This window comes from Drosophila guanche, unplaced genomic scaffold (genome assembly GCF_900245975.1).
Source record: "Drosophila guanche unplaced genomic scaffold, DGUA_6, whole genome shotgun sequence".
NCBI lineage: Eukaryota > Metazoa > Arthropoda > Insecta > Diptera > Drosophilidae > Drosophila > Drosophila guanche.
Window position 1 is genome coordinate 4,830,642 of NW_022995749.1, and position 22,498 is coordinate 4,853,139.

At 42.8% G+C, this 22,498-nt stretch overlaps 1 protein-coding gene across 1 annotated transcript in view; it reads right to left on the bottom strand.

Moving 5' to 3' along the window:
• LOC117585694 (acetylcholine receptor subunit alpha-like 1) overlaps positions 1 to 22,498 on the bottom strand; it is a 63,917-nt gene that overhangs the window by 9,876 nt on the left and 31,543 nt on the right. The window contains exons 4-6 of the mRNA XM_034275308.1: positions 9,734 to 9,943; positions 3,950 to 3,994; positions 906 to 1,015 (exon numbers count right to left, since the gene is read on the bottom strand). Coding sequence (XP_034131199.1) covers positions 906 to 1,015; positions 3,950 to 3,994; positions 9,734 to 9,925 — 347 coding nt within the window. The 5' untranslated portion in view covers positions 9,926 to 9,943. The remainder of the gene's footprint in view (positions 1 to 905; positions 1,016 to 3,949; positions 3,995 to 9,733; positions 9,944 to 22,498) is intronic.

Here is a 22,498-nt window from a genome sequence, read left to right on the forward strand (position 1 = left end):
TGATGAGATAAAGTCATATAAGTTGATATCAATAGAAGAATAAGACCATTTTGACAACAGCCAGCCGAAAAAGCGAAAAAAAAAAAAAAAAAAAGAACGAGGTCATCCGATAAATGTCACACACCCTCTCCCCCCCCCCCCCCCCCCCCTCCCCTCTATGAGTGTGTGTATATAAAAAGCACATAAAGCGCGTAAGCCGATCTGCCAAAAGCAACAGCAAATAGCAGCAGCCAAAGCCATAGCCTGACCGATGTCCTGGTCCTGGGCCGCTTGGCACATCCACGAAAAATTCAAGTGTTTTGGCCACTCAAACTGAAGACACAGTGGGCAACCACTGCAAAATAGTTGGCAAAAATGTGTACCAAGAAATTAGTTTTATATTTACGGCTACCAAACATAAGTTTTCTTTGAAGCTAATATAAACTTTAATCAGCACAAAATTCAGCCTGAGTTTCACTTCACTTTTTTGCTTTGTTTATTGCTTTATTTTATCTACCATTCCACGGTTCATCTCTTCCAGTTTCATTGCTTTGGCTCCATTTTAAGCAGCAGAATACCACACAGGGCAAATTATAATAATTAAAGCAAGAATAGCAAAACAAAACCGTCCACAAACAGAAACAGCAGCAGAATAAAGGCCAGCCTAATAGCCTACTCCAGATACATGGTCCGAGGGCCACACCAGGCTGGAGAGCCGCGGCAAGCCGCAATGCTCAAGTTACATTGAAATAAAAATACGTTAATCATCGGCTGATAAATGGCCGACGCAAAGAAACAGTTTGCTTTGATTTATGCCTGCCCGCCCGCCCCATTCGGGCCAATTATGCAAATGGCCCAGCCAGCCAGCAAGGAAGCTGCCTTCGGGTGGGGTTGGCTCTCTGTTCGAAAATTAGTTTGGCACTTACTTGTTATAGAGCACAATATCCGGCAGCCATATATGCTCAGAGGGCACATGCAGCGTGTCCACGCCGCCGTAATCGTCGGGATTCCATTTCAATTTATAGTCATTCCATTCCTGAAATTGTAAATATAAAATTTAAATGTAAAATAGCAAAGGGGAACAAGAATTTCTAATGGAGAATGGCAAAATGGCAAAATGGCAAATATGCTAATGGCCATAACAGCAAACGGCGTGGCAATTATTTATGCCTGATTGCAATGAATAATAGAAAAATAATAAAAGAAAATCCCACACAAATCTAAGGGGTTGGGCGTGGCTCTCTCTCTCTCTCTCTCCCTCTCTCTCTCTCTCTTTCTGCATGAATATTTCATGAATGTTGCGGTGCCGGGCATTTAACTCTCGTGTTTTGTTGCAAATTTTCAATTTCGTTAATTATGAATTAATTCATTGGCCGCTAAGCTGTTGGCATTCAATTACATTCTCATAATACAATTGTGTCCCCAATGTTTGCAGTTCCCTTTTGTGTGTTGTGTGAATACGGAGCAGCAGTTCAAAATTTAAGGTAAGGACCACAGCAAGTGCTCCATAAAATTAATATTTTGGGCTAATTTTGAGCTGATCTTTGTTTTTATTTGTTGGTTTATGTTTGCGCGAAATAAAGTTAAAGTAGAAAGTTCAAGTTTAATTGTGAAAATATTTGTTGTACACAAATTCTTCAACAAATTATGCATAAAGTAAATATTTAAAGGAGTTTTTGAGCTGATCTTAATTTTAGTTTGTTGATTTATATTCGCAGCTCATGAAATAAAAGTTATAAACTCAAGTGTAATGGTAAAAAATGGTAAAATTAAAAACATAAAATATGTTTCTATTAGTTAGAAAAGAGGCTCCAATGAATACTCAGAATAGAAAATATTTATGCCAACAAATTAATGAATCTCTTTTCAGGTACGCCACAGTCGTTTCTCTCGAAACTGCATTTATTACATGTGTACATTTTTTTTCTCTTCATTGTAATTATGTATATCGATTGCCACATACCATTCCATGTAATAAAACATACGAGTACGCTTAAATATTTATCTCCTGTGCCTGACAGGCGGGACTCATGACACTGTGGACTAAGAGAGGGGTATGGGAGGGGCAGATACGCTTGTTGGCTGACCAAGCATGAAATTCTCGATAATTGCAAATATAATTGTGGAGTGGCGTTCCCAACTGTGTTTAATATTGATCCGAATTACACACGAACATCGGGTCTTTAATTGTGATTACATGCGTTCCAGCAATTATATTTTTCCTTTGTTATGAAACATCAAAAGTGGGCAGACACAAGGAAATCTAATGCAACGGAAATCGGAGTGCCATATTATTATTATTTATTATCATATTATTACCATAATATTACCAAACACTTTCGTGTTCGAACTCAAGACGACATAAATTAATTGAATTAAACGATGGCAAAGTGCACAGAAATCGATAATTATGAGCGAAATTGAATTGTGTTTTCGTTTTCGTCTGAGCTCTGCTGGACGTTGCAGTTAAATACATACATCATTGCACATTTAATTGCGGTTGCCCAGAACCGTATGGCAGCTGGACACACAGACACACAGACACACAGCCACAAACATACTCAATCATTTATGGCGGGGAGGGAGGCTTATGCATACGTGCGCAAGCGTTTGCGGCTTTATTGACAGACTGTTGCCTCATTTATGAATGGGCGTGGCGTGCCACGAAACCAAATGCGAAAACAAACACTGCAGGAAGCTGAATTATTTGAGGCTACGAGGTGTTCTTGAAAGTATTTTCATTATGGAATAATGCTGAAAAATTTATTTTTGCTGTTTAACAAAATTCATTGATTAACATGGTGTGCAGCCACAGAGAGTAACAGAGTCTGTGGCGTTAACAGAGCATATAACAGAACGATTAACAGCGAGAAAGAGAGACAAGTAGCGACCGCAGAACAAAAGAGAACAACAGGAAGAGAGCAGAACCAAGCTTCAACGATCGTTGCCGAAAGCTCTCTCTCGAAGAACGCAAAAGAAGAAGATGAAATATTCCTTAATACAACAAATAAATGCTAAATAAAATATAAACTGTGTCCTGTATAGATGTACACACAAGTGCGAAAGCCCGAAAGTGCTCTAAATAATAGAACAACATTTTACTACTCTACTATTCCAAGCAGCATTCAACTTTGTGTGAAGTGATTTTGCCAGGCCGAAACTATTTTACGGAACACACAAAGGCAGCCATGAAGCCTGCTCATAATGAGCCTTAAATCCACACTGCCACACTTTGCCAAATTGAAAATACAAATCTAACAGCAGCAACAGCAGCAGCAACAAACAATGGCGAATGCATAATTTATATCTAATTTGGAATGCCGCATTTGTGCCTGTTTCCATTCTCTTTCTCTGTTCTCTGTCGATTTTCAAACCCAAATACTTTGGATAAGCTGTGCGCACTATTGACTGCAATTTGGCAGCGTGGAGAGGCGAGGAATTTTATATGCATGTTTTATGCAAACACCAGAAAAGTTTAAAGCTCTCCCATTTGCCATTTCCCTCAGAGCCCAGCCCAGCCCAACACAGCCACTGAGTGTTTAAAAGCAGCTCGGATAAATCTCGGGATGGCGGACCAATTGATATTCCTCTTTTGTTTTTTCTGCTGCCGCTGCTGCTCGGCGCATTAGTGCAAAGCCAATGGACATTTCGAGTGGGGGGAGAGACTGGTTGGAGTCAACCAGTCAGTGCTTGGCCAGCCACTTGGCCAGAAGTTAGACATTTTTGGCATGGTGCGAGAGCGCGTTGGAATTGGCTGGGCACAGTCAAAATTATTTCGCATTCGACGTCGGCGAGGCATGCAAATGGCAAAATCATGTTGCTCGATGGCGGCAGCCAAAATCACAGTTGAGCAAACCCATTTCCAGTTGAATAAAATATTTATTTATATACGGGTAGAGAGAGCGAGAGAGAGAGAGAGAGAGATCATCTTAAAGCGTTTTGTTATTTATTTATGTGATGTTGAGCTTACCTGCTCCACCCAGACATTGGTGGTCATAATTTGATTCTTCAAGTTCTGCAAATAAAGAGAGAAAACATTTTTTAGACAAGAGAAGAATTTTCATTAATTTTAGTCAGACAGTTGCCACTTGTGCAGCAATTGCAACTCAAGTGTGGCATACAGTCTGATGCGGGGTTGGGCGTGGCATTAAGTGGGTGGGAGACCATCATCAAATTGAAAAGATGCTCAGATCTAATGTTGTTTTAGTGAACTGAACTGCTGCTCCGTGTCAGACCCCGTGCTGCTCCTACCATTCCCCAGTACCAGTCCCCTGCTGTTGGATCGTTCGCAGCCCCTCAGTTCGTGTCGCTTAACAAATGCATTTTAAAGTGCTTCAGTGTTGGTGTGGCGTAGAAGTGGGTCGCGGAGGGATTTAGTTGGTCTCGTCGCTTGAGTCGTTGTCTTGGCTGCCGTCTTAAAGCATCATTGAGTTTTAATCAATTTATGTGGTGCAGCGAACACAATCTCCCCTGCTCCCCGCTCGCTTAGTCTTTCTGCTCCTCTCTCGCTCTCCCTCTTGTGTCTTTTTGCATTGCAATTAAGTTTAAGAGCAGCTAAAAGAAGCATCAAGTTTAAGCAGCCATTGCGGTAAGCCGAGAATTTAATGAAAACTTGCGTCAGACATGGGCCCAGAAAGCTCTCGAGCAGACACGGGGGAAAAGCGCTCTCTTCCAGACATGGGCAAGCGCTCGCTCTCTTCCAGAATCGGCGACACTGGCTCTCTTTCTACCAGACATGCCAAAGAGAACGCTCTCTTCCAGCAGCTTCAAGTGCCTATTTTTTATATACATTTATTTCTCTGCATTACAATTGTTTGAAATGTCAAATGGGATACCTTGCTTTCGGATATAATTAATTAATGCCTATAATGTCAGCTACCTGAAGCTATAAATATTTCAAGCATATCATCAGGCGTCAAAGGAAGAACATACACACACACACACAGAATGCACCAAGGCACGCAGAAGGATCCGACACGCCCATGGTAATGGATACCCGGTCGTAGGCGACAGGCACATATCTGGCATCTCTGGGGAAGCGGCGCCCATTACTTTTGTGGCACACGCTTGGCTGTGTCTGCCACTTCATATTAATTTACGCAGCAAGAGCTAAACTCATTAAACGTAGGAAGAGCTGGGAGTTGTAGCAGGAAGCGGAGTAGCAGCAGGAGCAGGAAAGTGGGGAGCTCCCGCTCAATGGGAAAAATTAGAAAACGATAAAATTGCGGAATAAATCACTTAACGCGTTGAAAAATGTAATTAACGACAGAATGATAATGATGCGTCGTAACGCATTTTTGTGCCTTCCTTCCTTTTTCCACTGAATGGAAAACCTCAGAGACCTCAGCAGAGACAATATGTCGTGGCACGCAGTGTAAATAGATTTTCCCAGCCACGGACTGTGGGGGCGCCCATCCTATTTACTAATCACCCGCTCAGCGCACAGGACAGGGTCTCAGCAGCTCAGCAGCTCACCAGATCAGAACTGGGACTGAGTCTGGGTCTTGCTCTTGGTCATGTACCCTCCCCGAGCTAGGGTCATTAGGCAAGGGCTAGGGCGAGGGCGAGGCGGAAGACCGGCAATAAAACGACAAAGCCAAGAGCCAGGGCACAATGACAGCAACGACTAGGACGAGCACGAGCATGACAGCGTTGGGTAATAGCGTAAGGAAGGGCTAAAATGTGCAGCAGCACAAGCAGCCAAAGGCAAAAGACGAAGCCGGAGCCAAAGCTTTGCGCGCGTATCCTTTATGCTTTATGTGTGGCATCCGCTGCATTCAGTGCAGGCAACAGCAACAGCAACGGCACTGCGGCACTGAGGCACTGTGGTTAGTTCAGAGCTTATCCCGTAAGAAATTGAGAAATTTGCAATCAGGGGACAGCGACAGGAGAGCCTCCACTGTGGAGGCTGCCCTAAGGCACTTCACGCCAACACATACACACACACACACACGCAGCTGGTACAGTAATTGGTGTTGCTTTCCTAATTCCTGTTGCTGTTGTTGTTGCTTCCTTACTGCAGCTTTTGCCTCTGTAGCTGCATCTGTTGTTGTCTCTGTTGTTGCTGTTGCTGTTATCGTCTCTGTTGTTGCTGCTGTTGTTCTCTCTGTTATTGCTGCTGTTAATTCTGCTTCTCTTGTCTGTCTCTCGCTTATGCAGCGTTGAAGGGAGGCGGCAGCAAAAGGAAACGTCGTCTGTCGGCTTGCATTACCCTACACAGGATGCAGGATATACAGCATTTAAATTGCTCAACCTTTAAGCATTCGTCCTGCAACTGGATTTGCATTCTGTTTGTCTGTCTGTCCGTGTCTGTCTGTCTGTCTGTCTGTGTGTTTGTGGCCACTTGAATAAAGTGGCAGGAGGACACTGCCCTGCTCCAACTCGGGTGTGTTTACAATTTAAATCGAATTTCCTGCTGGCTGTAAATAAAGTTTGCAGCAGGCTCTATCTACACCTTCCACTTGTCATACAAAAAAGCCAAGGCAAAGTGTCGTCCTGAAAGGTGTTGCAGTTGCCGTCCTGAAAAAGCAGTAAATTAATTTCCAGCAAAAGCTGCTCTAAATGATTTTGTGTTAGTCACAAAATGTTAGTCATTCCAGCAAGTGCAATTATCAGGCACAAATAAGATGGCAAAAGTTCAGGCAATGAACAGAGTCTCTTGGTCAGAGAGAGAAAAAATATTTTGTAGATGCTCAAAGTATTCCCTTTACACCCGCAAATCTTTTCCGTGGAGACTGTTAGCAATTTGATGAATTTCACTCAACATTTGCAGTATCAAAATCCAAAAGAATTTATGGGCCATGCAGATAATTGTCTGACCTTTCATTGAATATTGTAAATGCATCGAATTGAACTTTTATTGAGACAAACTGCAAGTTTTATACAATTTGTTTACGTTTGTATTACTTTGCTGTTGATATTTGTCTTCCCAATTTTAGACTTTAATTCCTGAGTGGCATTTACTGCCAACATCTGAAGCATCCAATAATTAACACTCCCCAAAATATGTCCAACCCACGAATGATATTACTGCCCGCAGTAACTGTGTTTGTAATTGCGCCTAAATGCAGTCCAATCTTCAGACCCAAAGTCAGCAGCAAAGTTAATAATACTCGAATATAATTTCCCCGACACACACACGCACACAAAGCTCCTAACAAATAATGGCAAAGGGCCCAAGTCAAGGACTCAATTTAGGTTTCGATTCCATTCCATGGATATTGCACACACCCCGCCGCACCCCTGACTAATATTTAAAATTTATGAGCAGGCATGCAATTAACAGGCTTGGAAAATGTGCAGCATTTGGCATTTGAATGCGTCTCGTAGGGCAGGACCTGGCCACAAAATGTGTCACCTGGCTGGGCAGCAGTTATGCAACTAATAAGCCCAAGGTACCCAGCAGCCATGGATCAAAAGGCTCTGAGGCTGAGAGGCTGAGAGGCTGTGGCCAGGCACATGGAAAATTGCAAAATTACAAATTCTATGGCCGAAAACGCATTTCAGACTTGATGTTGTTGGTCATGTTCACATACCACTCTCTGCCTCTCCCTCTTCCACTCACTCTCTGACAGTTGATTGCAATTTCCACTACAACAACTACAACAACAACCAGGCACTGATTTCTGTGTGGAGAATTTACAAGCAATTGTATGCCAATAAGGAAAAGGGCAGGCAACACGTGTGTTACCCTCCAGCAGCCACAGGAAAGAGCGTAAAGCAAGAAAGAAAGAATAAAAAAAGAGAACAGAGAGCTGGAGCTGGCGCTGGAGAAGAGGGAGAAAGGAACGTGAACTACACTACACAGTGGACTATTGCAATAAGAGAAATTCTGCGAATATTTCAAGCCAGTCTCAAGCACAGAGGGGCAGGGCAGGGCAGGCAGTATGTTACTTCTGTACAGTAACACACACACACACAGGGGAAAAGCAATTTCGATATAAGCACCTTATGCCAGATGCCCAAATGCCACAGTACACAATCGACAGTGGCATGAAAGCGAAACACACACAAAGCGGCAAGCGCTCAAAGTGGAAGTCTTGCAGGAGATTCAACATTAAATTGAATGCAAATTTCAGCGCTCCTCAACGATTATAAAATAAAGCTTTACTTTGGGCTGAAAAGTGATTAAATGAAAGGCAGAAAAAATTGTAAAATAAATTACAGAAAACAAAAGAATAATTATTATCATTTTAATGCCATAAAAATCGCAGAGTCTGCTGCACGAAGTGAAGTATTAAATGCCACAGTGAGATAATGAAAATGCAATTATTAATTTTTTATTAATTGTTAGGATCAGCTAAGAAATTAAAGAAATAGTTTGGTAAATACTTGCAATTAAATACCATAAGACGAAGAATTCATTTTGGGGCACTGCATTAGGCATGAAATATATTAAAAAATATATTTAAAGTATTTTTAGAATTTAATCTAAAACTTATCCCAGCCCAGTGTGCATTTTCCATGACTATTTCTGCATCTGACTGCTGCTGGCATGCCGCTTAGTGGTCTGGTTTGGTCTGCTGGTGCTTAGCGCGTGATTTATAACAGCAAAAAAAAGGCAAGGGAGCGCAGAGAGGGGAGGGGGGATCTACTATTACAGTGTGGCCAACAGCACGTAACTGTTAGCCCGGTTTCCCATTTCCGGCTGTCGTGTGCAGCCAAACCGAGCAGAAGATTGTGCAGGCGATCTGGTACAGCTGCAACTTTAAGCTGCGGCACAATTTCTACTGCTTGCAATCGACACTGCTTGCAATCTACACTGCTTGCCTAGTTAATCAAGAAGCGGCAGCGGCAAAAGCCCATTGATTTGCTGTGCAAACAATAATGAATGCGGAAAAGGGAGAGCGCTGGCTCTGGCTTAGTTTTTGTTTGCCATTTTTAATCGCTCGGTAAACAGTTATTAATTACGTCGCCGATTGTTTGGCTCTGGCTTATACCAAATCCCATTGGCCGCTCATCGGCGTGCCGGGGCTTTAGCGAATTAATCTGTTATGATTGTCATTTGATAAGCTGCTGCCTGCCTGCCAGTTGTTGTTGGCAAACAAATGATTGGCTCAACTTGAGGCCATCATTAACAACAAATTAAAGTGAGTTTTGCAGTAAATATTAGCAGCAGGCTTCTGGGGATCAGTGGGGAAAGCTGTGGCTAAGCTTTTGCTCACTTCAATTATTCATTTTTGTCTATCAATCATTAGGCATGGTTTGCTGGTGATTTATTTATGTAAGTTTTAAGAAGATAAACAGACATTTAGGTGTGTAAATTTAAGCTGCTGTTCAGCTCTGCTACATTTGAAATTATTGTAAAATTCCTGGCGATTTTTAATTGAATATTTCATGAAGTTTCTCGACTTATCATTTGCCACAGCTGTCGGTGCTTTAATTTGTAGTGTTTATGTCATTTTTGGGAAGATCTTCTAAAATAAATATTCCCTATCGCTTCTTATCCTCCGTTTTTTTTTTAATAGAAGTTGAACGCAGTCTGTGGAGTGTTGAATGCAAATTTCAATCATATATTTTCTCCACTGACATTCGCTACTTTAATTTTGATTGGCAGACATTTAGGTGTGTGAATCGAAAGCAATAAATAAATAAATATTCATTTCTGCTCCATGGCCTCTCTTACTTTATTTATGTATTATTTACGCACTTTTTAAACAGGTTCATTATACATTTAAGGGTGCAGGTTTTTATCCTTTCTTCTCTCTTTATTAAACATAAATATAGTCTGTAGTTGAACATTGGTTGTACTTACCACATCGATCAGCTGTGATAGTCGCAGACCCATTTTAACGGTGAGTCGATCCGAATTGTTGCCCACGGGTCGTATGAGTCGATTGTAGTTGCTCAGCAAATCGTCGTAGAGGCGCTTTGCATCTGGGTTGGCCAGGCCGCCGGTGGCAAAGTGTAATGCTATGAATACAGCTGCAAAGAGCACGCTACCCATCTTAGGCCAGGTCCAACCCTGCGAAAATATTTCAAATAAATATGCAAAAATAAGTTTTCGGTTCGGTAGTTGTGCTGGCATTAGCATTATTTCAACATAAAACATAAAAACTCTTGCGCTGCAATTGTGCGAAGGAAACAGAGTGCCAAAAGGGGGCACGGGGCTGGGTCTGTGGCAAGTCGTAAATTCAGCAAAAGTGTCAAAAGTCTTGGGGCTTTGTGTTCCCTTTTTTTTTGTTGGGCTTGCAGACCATAAACACCATTTAATCTTTGGCTCAAACACTCAAGACACAATCCACCAAGCGAGGCAAATGCATGTGGCCCTCCGTTCCCTCTGTCTCTGCGTGTTCTTGGTTGCTGCATATCCTTTTGGCTCTTTGCGTTTTCTTTGCTGCCAGACACACATGAGCTCAACATTTTTGCCATTGTTCAATTGCCAAGGGGACAATGTCTGGAGGAGCACTCCCTCTAGCTCCCTCCTCACATTCAAACGCTTCTGCATTTTATGCATAAAAATGCTGTCATGTACAGCAGTACCAAAACCATTATGCTCAATGTCCTTCCCCACTGCCCATTGGCCCCATTTCATTGGCCAATTAGTCGAGGTGCACACAGAAAAATACCCAAAAATCCACAACACAACTATTGACTTTGTTCACACTCATTGAGACAAAGTCGCAAACGTACTCGCCATGTGATCCATTAGAATATTGTGCCTGAAACTCCGTCCCCTCTGACTCTGGCTCAAGTGCCATCCAGTGGCTAGTAGCTCCTATACAAATCCGTTCACACTCAATGAAAATAAACTGATCTTGCTTATATTTAATTCATGACACAACTCTTTCAGTTTTGCTGCTGCTCGACGACTCAAGGCAAAGCGGCCAAAAGTGTAACCTAAAACTTTAAAAAACTTTCTTCGGAGCTGGAAATTCTCTCGCTCAGATTCGCATTTTTGTCTGCACAGGCAAAAAGTTTTTTGTGCAAAAGATTTTGCCACAAAGTCTTCAGAAAACTTTACTGTAACTTGAGATGTGCCCCAAACGAATATTCGAACAGTTATTGAAGGGCGAGCGCAGGAGGAGCCGCTGGGCAAATAATATTTATCCATTTACGTGCATTAATTATGCTAATTTCATGTGTAAATTGTTTGTAATTTGTGCCTTGATTTGATCAAAAATTCTAAATCAAATCACAGTTGGTGCTTTGCATAATTTAGCGACACAAAAAACGTGTCTTTGACCGCAGCAGCAACACACACACACACACACACACACACACACAATAATAATAATAAAGGCCACAAAAATACGGAGGGGAAGGACATGATATGGTGACAGGGCGACAGGACAACGACTAACGAAAAGCAAACGACAAAAATGCCCCAAAAATAAATGTCATTTCGTAGGCTATTTATGCGCCTCTTAGTTGGCAGATTATTTCATTTCATTTCATTTCCATATGTACAATTTATATTTATTTATTATTTACGCACGCACATTCTTGGCCACAACTTTGGTCTGTCTCTAGGCTGGGCGGCTGTCCACGCTGCGTATGCGCAATATTATTTTGCTGACTGTTTATTAATCAAAAAAGACAGACAGACAGACATAAAAACCCAACGATGACGTGTCCAGAAAAATGTAAACTGGCAAACAACTTTTGCCTGTAAAATGATTGGAGCTCCCATTTTCGTTTTGGCCAAAACTTTCGGCTAGGAAAAACAACTGAAACTCGTTTTAATTACACAAATGTTTCATTTTGCATTCATTTTGACTGCTAGAAATGTACTTACTGCTGGCTGCTGGCTAAACCTGATACAAGTCCACTCCCCGGACTCCGGACTCTGCATTAGAGTCCTCTTACCCCGAGCCAAAAGCACTTCAGCACACAGCAAATTGTTATGTAATTGCTGGCAGTTCATAGATTTATTTATATATATATATATATAAAGATGGTTCTGTCTTTTGCAATATGACACTGGCATCTCCCCCTTCGTTTTGCTGCCACTTTTATTATCACTTGTTGGTCTGCACTGCTCAAGTTCCTCTCCTTGCTGCAGTGTGGATAAGTATCGAAAATAACTGACCAGCACTTGGGCCATAAAGAGAATGAGAGTCGTAGAGAATGAATGCACTCGACGTGTCCAGTGGCAGCAGCTACAATTTCAATCACAACCCAGCAGCAGCAGCAGCAGCAGCAAACTGCAGCCGAAAAAGTGGCATTAAAAAACACTCGTAAAAATGAGAATGCAGTGAGGCTTTTGGAGAGGGAAGAACTGTGGTTTTCGGGCTGCTCTTGCTGCCACTGAAGTGTCTCCTTTGCCTCTCTTTTTTGCTCCATTTTGCAGCAAATATTGAATGGAAACTGTATGAAACGGGCAACGGCAACGGCAACTATTTGTTAGCTCTCCCCGTCAATTTGTTCGTAATGAGCTGCGGCTACGAGTCTCGAGCTTGTTTTCCTTTGTTTGATTTTTTGTAGCCCAAATGAAAATGCCTTTCAGCGTGGTAAATATTTGATGTCATTCTTTTTGCTGCACGTCTTTTGTGGGCTACTTGTAGTTGGCTCTTTTTTTTCTGTCATTCTTTTCGCTTCTCCTTCCCCCCTTCTTGCTTGTTTTCTCTTTGTTTGGCAGTTTTAAGCGCCAGTAAATTTTTTAGTAGGCAGCGGCAGCAACAACAACAACAACAAGCGAGTGGAAATACTCTGCCGGAAACGGCGTCGACGGCAACAAGCCTGGCGAGTCAACTTCCGTTTGTTCTCTGTCTGTCTGTGTGTGTGTCTGTGTGGGTGGCGGCTTTGCTCTTGCTCTTGCAATTTTCCAGTTGAGTTCGTTTTTCATTTCCGTGTTATTTGTTTTGCATGCGCTGCCCCACCCTGCACCCTGCACACCCTTCCCTGTTTTCTTTTTGGCAACTTTTTTCGGTTGCTGATATATTAACACGCCCCCCCCCAATGGCAGCTGCCATTTTTTTTTTTTTTTGGGGGCATTGTTGTTGTAATTGCTTTTGTGTCTCTGTTCGTGGTAATTGAATTATCATTTTTCGGCACATGCCAACAAAAAGTTTGCCAAGGAGAATCCCCAATTGTGGGACTCTCAACTGCAGTCTCGATGCGGCTTTCAATGGCAGATCGAGTGTGCAGCTCAGCTCTAAAAGTTGCTGTGGATTGAGGGTATTTAATACACATACACTGCACTTTTTCGTTAAATTATGCAAATTTCATTGAGCTGCGAGCATGTTGTGCAAAGATCTTTTAATAATAATTTAGCTGTGTAAACACGCTCAAAGGAGAGACACAGAGAGAGAGAGCTGCAGGCAAAGGCGTTGCCCAGAGGCGGTGCCTAAATCGATGGCAGCATAGAGATAGCAACAGGGAAAGGTATGGGGATAGGCAGAAACTTGTATAATCAAAGCAGCGAGTCATCAAGCAGAAGGCAAAAGGTAGATGGAGCTGCAGAGGAGGGGCACCCGAAAAAAGAGCTAAGCCAAAATACCAGGCACAGTTTTGTGTGTAATTTTTGTATACAAAATATATGTGTGTGTGTGTGTGTATGTGTGTGTGTGTGTGTGTGTACCCCCCCTTTTTTAGGTCCCCGTTGAGCGTAAAAGTAAAAGCAGCAACATTTCTGTGTGTTATTTGAACTTTTGCTCATGAGCGCCCTCAGGTAGCTTGTTAAACATTCTTTGGGTTTTTTTCTTTTTGGCTATATAAAGTATGTGTGTGTGTGTGTGTGTATAGGTGTGCCTGTGCCTGTGTCTGCGCGTACTAAGAAAACTTCAACTTGAAACAGGAAAATTTGCATATGATAAGCAAATAAGCAGATGTATTGCTCCTGCTGCTGCCTCTGCGCTGCCAAAAGTTTTATTAGATTCTTGATTCGTGAGGAAAAAACAGGGCGGCAAACTCCACTCCACTCCACTCCACTCCTGTGGCTTGACTGGCCAACTGAGGTTATGAATATGCGGCATGTGCCGAAATATGCGTGGCATTTGGGAAATTATTTTTGCATAAATATAAGAACGTTTTTTGAAGTCTTCGCATGTGCCCCAAAGGGTTGCAAATGAGCTGAAACATTGAAGCATTAGCTAGAAAACTCAACCAAAAACTTTTGGGCAGCGAAAAGTAAGAGAGCAAAAGGTACAGGCAGAGATGGAACCAGAGTCAGAGTAGTCACTGTAGTCCCACCCAAATGATGTGCAAATGTGCGTTAAGTGCACAGCATACACAGCGCTCTGGCACCCGGTACAATGTGGCGTATGCGCAATATTTAATTTCAAGTGCTTCGCCCAGACAAAGCTCGTTTTTTCGCTAGCCCACAGAGAGAAGAAGAAGTGGGTTCGGTGGGGACATGAAGTGCATTTGCTTTCAGCATCAGCGTTTTAAATAAAATATTAGCATTTATTGCCTTCTGCACTCAACGGAGTATTTAGGAGCAGCAAGGGGCAGGGCAGTGCATGGAGCATGGAGCATGGAGCATGGCCCTGGAGCACCAAATGGAACTCGTAACTCGCTCTAAGTGCTATGCAAAAGGGTTTCTGGCCCGAGCCCAGGTGAATTGCGCTGCTTTTTGTGAACTCTAATTGAGGCTCCCCTCATCCCCCTGTGCTCCAATCTATGTGGCTTCTTCCCCTGGCAATTATTCAATGGATCATGTGTCGGTGTGGCGTAACTGCATCATTAGTCAGCGTCTCTTTGGCTGTCTGTAGGTTAATATGCTTCAAAGCCACACAAATAACAGACAGCCAGCAAGTGGGGAGAGGTAGCTGCGTAAGCAAAGCCAGAAGCAACTGCTTTTCTGTAGGAGTTGGATGGGGCCAGTGGCACTTTGCACTTGAACCAATTGAGCTTTGAGCAGAGACAGGCAGACAAAGAGCAAGTGCCACACAGTAACCCAGAACCCAGAACAATCCGCTGCAGTGACAGCTCTCAGCTGGGTGCCCTCACAATATGGATTGTGTGCTGGGAAATGCATCTCACTTATGGCCCGTTGACTTCAATTTGTGAGCCGATCCACGCGGCCACTCAAGGCAAGTTTCATGCACTTGGCACTTGCATTATCCCCGCTGCTTATCTACTGCTGCTTCCCTCTACTTTCGGCTACTTTCTTCTCCCATTTCGCTGTCACTTTATGCCCTCTCTATCACAGTCTCATCCTGCCTAAAAGTTGCATAAACTATTGCTGCCGCAGGTGCCAGATTTTCTTCGATATTTTTTACGTGTCCAACGCTGAGCCGCTCGGCTTTATGGCCCAAACTTGAAATAAACATAATAAAAGCCAAGCCAATGGCTAATGTTAAAGCTCTTCCAAGCCGGCCCAAAGTTAATTATGTTTATGAAATCCCATTTGCATAGGAAACAAAAAAAGAAAAGAGAGAGCTTGTGGTACATCAAAGTTGCAGACAGTGGGCTGCAAAAGTATACAGCCGGAGGTGTAAATTTAATAAGCAAATTTAATGGCAAATGTCACACGGCAAATGCTGGGGCCCCGCCGACTGATATCTCCTTAGCATAAAGGCAAAAACTTCTGCTGATCAACAATTATGCTAAGAGTAATTTGTGTCTAAGGCAGCTGCATCCCACACGGGCCTGGAGCCTGCATAGCTTTTGGCCCATCCACAAAGGCAACAGACTGAGGCGCTCTCGAGAAATTGTTTTCATGCACGCAGCTAAAATTCGTGGCATACTTTCCGGGGCAACTGAAACTACGCTGCCTCTGCCGCTGCTCCTGCCTCTACAACTAACAAACTAAAGAATGTTGGGTCTTGCGGCTATGTAGCAGCATGCCAAAAAGCAAATAGTGATCCACGGCCCCCTGACACACGCCCCGAAAGTAGCAGCAAGGCAAGGCAAGGCAAGGCAAAAATATGTAGGTTAGCACCACCCTCTACGCCTCGCTGTACCCGTGAACTAGTTTCGCGTTCGCTTTAAATTATCTTTGATGCGAAAGCCGCCTGTGGGCGTGGGCTGGGCAGGGAAACGAATTGCCGCAGGTGTCAAAAACACACAGACAAAGTCAATTTGCGCTGGCAGACGCTGGAGAGGTGTGTGAGTTGGGGCAGAAACTTGCGGGCACTGTGAGCGTGTGCGCTGCTCATTACGCGGTGCCTTTGATGTGCACCAAGCCGTCGCCGTCGCCGTCGTAAAGTGCCGCCAGCAGCAGCAGCAGCAAGAAACAACATTACCAGGAATCCAAGTGGCCCTACTCTGCTGCCTCTGCTGCTTTTCGCTTGCTGTTCTCTGATTATAATCATCACGATAAGTACTCTATAGAGACACACACAGCGACAGCGACAGCGACATACATGCCACACCCACACACTAGTTGTGCGGCCACACAATGCGAAAGCCACAAAACATTTGCACTTCCAAGAGCAGTCAGAACCCAAGTCTCCATCTCCACGAACCCGCAATCCTGCGGAAGCTGCCGAAATTCCAGGGCGCTAATTTAATGTACACCTCTACGGGTACAGCTTGCACGCTGCATGTGTCGCGTTGTTGGCCCCGTGTTTATCTTTAATGCATACAAATGATGCACTAACTGCAAATGGTGATGGAACAGGCAGCCGGAGCAGCTCGACACGACATCAAATCAAGGCGGACGACATTTTTGCAGGCACCTCCACTGCTCGCTGGGGCGACTGTCATCTAATTCCAGCATAATGTGCATAGAGCTAAAAAGTTATTACTTGCCGCTGATGTTACGTCCTCCATATCACATATCCGATGGAGTTTAATGGGCTTGAAGAAGAAGCAATTACGCTCAGAAAACGGGGAGAACTGCCAGGAACAGGAAACATTTTCGTGCACTTACAAAAGCGAAAACAAGCGTTGAATATTCCGAAAATATGCATACATAATAAATAAACTCATGATGAACCACGATTTGTCAAGTATTTACGTGCAGAAATTATTTGGCGTTCTGACGTGGTTTTTTTTTTTAATGCAATTTCAAAATTTAAGTTTCATTTTTGCACAAAACAGCAGCAAAATATACTCAGGGATGCTCGGGGAAATGCAGAAATTTCAGCAATGAAATGTGCCCGCTTCTTGGCTTTTAATTGCAGCTAAATATAGTTAGGATTTTCACGAATTTCTAAAGCCAGAACTCATGCATTTTAAGTCCAAAATTCAAACAGAATTTCTGCTGGCCCCACTTATATTTTCAATTATATTTATTTATGCCGCCATAACAAGCCAAAATATTCCACCTGCAGCGCAAATCCACTCTCGAAGCTGCCACAAACTTTCATAAATTGCCGGGCGGCACTTTCATCTTTCAAGCGCTCGTCGCTGACAGGACGACAACAATTGATAGAAGCCCAGTTTCGATTTTCAACACACAGAACTGGCTGTTGAAATGACTTTTAGCCATGCTGATAGATGGATAGCTGGATAGCTGGATACATGGTTGGGTGAGTGCAGAGCCAGAGTGAAAAACTAAGGGCAAAAAAAAGAGAAAAAGAAAAAAACAATGCCGACAGCTGCCAGGGCATGTCAATAATTCAGAGGTGCGGCCACTCGTACATTAATCAAATTGCTCACACTCTCTTTCTAACACTCTGTCGCTCCCTCCCTGTGTCTATCTCTCACCTATGTCGAGTGATTTGAGCAGAAATAATTGCCTATACATGAGGGCAGAGGCCTCGAACCCATGCCCGCCCGCTGCCAATTTCTGCTCGTTTGATATGCACAAAAGATTTATGAGTTAATTAATGTGGGGCAAGTATCGTGGGAAAGGGGCAGACAGGCTCCTTCCTCATTGTGGAGTATGATTAATGTGCTTGACATTTTTCGGTTACTGCCGCAGCGGAAATGAAACTGTTCGCAGGTCGCGTCTTAGCTTTAAAGTATCAACAAAGTGTGAACTTTATGCTGCACTAGTGGCATGGCATCAAAGTGGGTCAGCGAGAGCGAGAGAGCCAAGACAGGAAATGCGGTTGCCAGGCAGTCGGCCGACGTTGCCGCATCACTTGCTCGTGGCTCGTGGCTCGTGGCTCGTAACTCATTCATAGCTCATAAACGGTGCTAATATTGAGTGTCGATTTTCCACCACACTAGCCCAGGACATTGCACCAATGTGCACACCGCACCCCAGTCCTCTCTGCTCTCCTTTGTCCCCTCTGTGTGTCTCTGTGTCTGTGAACAATGCAGCTGCTTTTTTCCCTTCTTGCTCTATTTTCTGCGACCCGCTTTTTGTTCGAGGATGAGGGCTTCGAGGACTACGACTACGGCGGCAGCTGCTTCATTACGGAAGCCGAGTATCCTGTTAATAGTTTAACATAAACTGTGGTAAAAAGTGCACGCCACTGCCACTCGCCATCAGGTTTATTGATTATGGCTGCTGCTTGCCCCTGCTGCCCCTGCTGCACCGGAAGTTGACACACTTAGAAAATGGCGAACGAGCTGAAGATGCTCCCCCCCCCTGGCTGTGGGTCAATTCATAAAAATTCACTAGCCATATCCCTAGTTTGTAGTGAATTTAAAATCCACACAAATTACAGCGCTCCATCCGCAGTTTGTACTGAATTTAAAATGAAGCTAGGAGCACTCGTTGCGGGCGTGCCCATTCATTATGTGGGGCCGACACTCAGACACTAACTGCAGCCTCATAATTCTTGTATATCTTATCGACGGCAACACAAAAAACCTCACAAGTGTCCAGCAAAGTAAGGGATTTTCTTGCCCTTGTGGCGTAAGAACTGCTAGTTGATGGAGGGAGAGGAAAGGACACTTTTTAGAGACATCATAGACGAGCATTTGTGTGTCTTATAAGAGTACAGAAAGGCATATCAATAGAGTAATTTATGGACAGGCGTCTCGCTCTCTCTATTTTTAAGTAAAATTTAAATATTTAAAATTATTAACTTAAGTTTAAACATTAAAAAAAACAAATTATGGACAGGCGTCTCTCTCTATTTTTAAATAAATATTATAATAAATATTTAAAATTATTAACTTAAGTTTAAACATTAAAAAAACCTTTGAAGTATTTAAAATTAAATTTTAAAATTAACAAACATTAAAATATTTCAAATATTACAAAAAACTTTAAAATATTAAGCAAAAAAAAAATGTTAACTTCAATTTAAAATTAAAAAAAAAAAAAAAAATTTTTTTTTATTCGAAAAAAATTAAAAAATTAAAAAACAGAACGTTTTTAAATCTTCTACTTCTACATGTGTGAATGAAATCTTATGATTTTACTTTATTTTCTTTGTATTTTATTTTATTTTTATAATTTTTATTCATTTTTTTTTAGTTTTATCAGGCTTTGCATTTGTTCTCCCTAGAGCATTGCCCAGTCGCGTTCCTTTCTGCACTGCCCATTTGCTTGTACAGCTATTATATTTCTTGTGCGGACACAAGACAGTCATAAATTTAAATCAAAAGCAACTGACAGGCGGCACAGCAGCTGCGATTGCGAAATGTATCCAAAAAAGAGGACAACAGCTGGCTGCCTAAAACTATATCAATGCATAGAGATACAAATATACAAGTGTATATGTTATATATTAAATAAATAAATACATGGAGCTAAAATATGACAGCGAGATGCCTTTGACTAATTATGTGCCGAGTTGCGGAATGTTTCAATTGATTGATTGGTTGTTGGGAAGGGAGGTCTGGGCATTCCGGACTGAGCAAGGGCATATTTTGTTCACATTATGTGCGGGAATTGATATTGTAAAACAGCTGTTTCCGCTCCCACTTCATTGTTATTTAATTAGGCTCAATATCGGAGCTCGAAAGTTTGGCGCCTGATTAATGTTTGAACCTGCCGGACAATGTAATCGATAAATGAATAAATGACAGCTAATTAATCCACACACACACACACACACTGACGGACAATCTTTTCAGGCTTCAAACGGAACCTGTCCTTGTGCAATTTTTATGCGCAATGCAATTGGAATACATTAAAAATTCATTAGCATCGGGACATCGCTCGGATGTATGCCCGGAAAGTGCAATAAAACTTTCAATTAAGCAGCAACAGCAGCGGCAGATCGACATCAGATCGATTGCTATTTTAGGTCGAATTTTTGCATCAATTGCGGCTCCGGGGCAGACCAATTTCAGAGTCCTTATTGACTCAACTCGGTATTTTTATTTTGTTGCCCTCAAGCTTTGGCTCCTTAAACTGCTTGCTGTTGGTTTGATTGGGTCTGAAGCTCCTGAATAAAATGGAAAACGCCAGGCAGCTGTTCCAGCTGACTTTTGCCTAGCTGTGCCTGTGGTTTTTGCCTCTGACTTATGCATTTGCCACGCATGAATTATTCAAACTCTGAATATATCCACTCATGGCACATGCATAGAGAGAGAGAGAGAGAGAGAGCCCAAAACTCAAAGCCACTCGAACTGCAACTGCAAGTGCAACTGCAACAACTGTGGCTCCCCGATCCTGGCTGACTGGATGGGTAAAAACAGAATTATGATGTGCAGAAAACATTTGCATTTGAATTTGATTTGAGTGCAGAAATTTACAGAAGTTCAGGCAGTAGGCTCCACAGTGCACACAGAGCGGCAGCTACAAAATCGATTGCACAAATAACCCACTAAAAAAAAAAACAAAACTCCAATTCCACTTGGCCCCATGGCACCCCAGGGCGCAGCCTACGATGGATAACTTTGAGCTGGGTAACTGCCAGCAGCCACTGTACAATGATAAATTCTCGATTGCACAATAATCCAGCTAGAAGTTTTGATAATGTGCCACGTATGACGTGATTGGATGGCAGTGGGTGTGGGTGTGGGTGTGGGTTTTCTCTTCTCGTATTTGCTCAACTTAATGGCTGAAGAGAATGCGCAACAGAAGCGCGTAGTTCGATTATTTAATGCAAATCCAATGCATTGTCAATCAGGCAGAGAGACAGACAGAGAGCTGCTCGCCTCTCCTCCATTCCGTAGCAGTTGGCAAGAAGCGATTTTCAATTTCCAATTTCCAATTTCAAATTTCAATTCTATGCAAAGTAGACGATGACTGTCCCTATCCTTCACTCAGTCTACTCCTCCTACAGCTGCCACTCTGCTTTCTCCTCTCTCTCTCTCTCTCTCTCTCGTGTCGAATAAACTGCCTTCTATGTATGGCATCTATTGACACAGAACCCACAGCCAAACCCCACACAGTGCCTCAAAGCACTTGAGCCAGAGACAATGCCAGGGAGCAGCAGCTGCAAAGAAGTTCCCAGTAATGAATTCGCCTCAATTAAGTGGGGAATTTATGTTAATTTTCGATGAGTACTTCGAGCTCCAAATTTGAGTCTCATCTTATGATATAAAAATCCATTACACATACGCATTCCTCATGCTCTCATGTCAAAGCAAGACGGAATCGTTTCAGAACAGCTCCTGCACTCCCCATCCGCTGGCAAAATGTCGTTTACTTGCGCTAATAGCATTGAACGAGCTCAAAATCAAAGCACCCCCCCACGGTATCCAGCTGGGACGAGCCAAGCAGCCTTCGAGCATCCTTCCATTCCACTCCCTTTGGCGCCCTTTGTCGCCGCGTGTCGCAACTGCATTCAATTACTTGATGTGTCTATGTGGCAGTTACAATGTCTCCTTCTATGTGTCTCTCGCTTAATACAATTGCCATTTTGTAGCAAGCCAGGAGCAGCACAAAATGCTTGAAAATAAGAGCCAAACAATTTGCAAAAAGGTATTAAATTGATGGATAAAATGATGCAATGGCATTGGCTTTGCCAGCAACTACAGGAGCACTGTTTAGCTGTCACTGCCACGGCTGCTGTCTGCCTCTTCCATAAAGGCACGAGTGGAAAAGGTATAAATAAATATGAGTAGGCATTATTGCATTTTCCATTGAAGCCTTTTGCTGCTGCTTTTTACACGCAATTTACTATCCTTTAAGCTTCAAATTCCCTGCCCAAAATCTAGTCATAATTCAAGATTAAAACTGCGCCATCGATGGACACTCACCTGCAGGCAAACAAAATGCACAAAAGTCAATTAGCAAAGTGATTCAAATTGAAGCCAGATATAAATAATAATAAAAAAATAAAAACTAAACACAAATGCCGCTTAAAAATTCCTTTTTAACAATCAATGCCAAAGTGTCCGGCTCTGCGTTTATGCTCTTAAAGGATTAGTTGAACAAATGCAGCGCCTTCCTTCCGCCCATAATCCACAAACACGAAAGGCCACAAAGTCAATAGATGGAATAAATGTGAAGTTTTACGGCCTTAAAGTGCGAATTTAATTGCACATTTCTGCTGCAACATGAGAGACATTTGTGCGAGCAGCTGAAAGCATCAAGAAAGACAAAAAAAAAAAAAACAGCTGCCAGAGGGAAAACACTTTGCGCGTCAACTATGCAGCGGGGACAGCGAGAGGAGAGAGGGTAAAAGGGTGCCACATGTTGTTGCTATTATCGTGGCATCAAAATGGAATTTTTTGCCGTGCTGCACTTGACCAAAAACTGAGCCTGAATTAGCGAGGTTGCTCCACGACCCCCACGAACATGCCACCGTCCCACCCACCGCACTCATAAACTCTAATGTGTGTGTGTGTGTGTGTGTTGGGCAACTTTTTGTTGCTTGGTTTTTGTTTATGT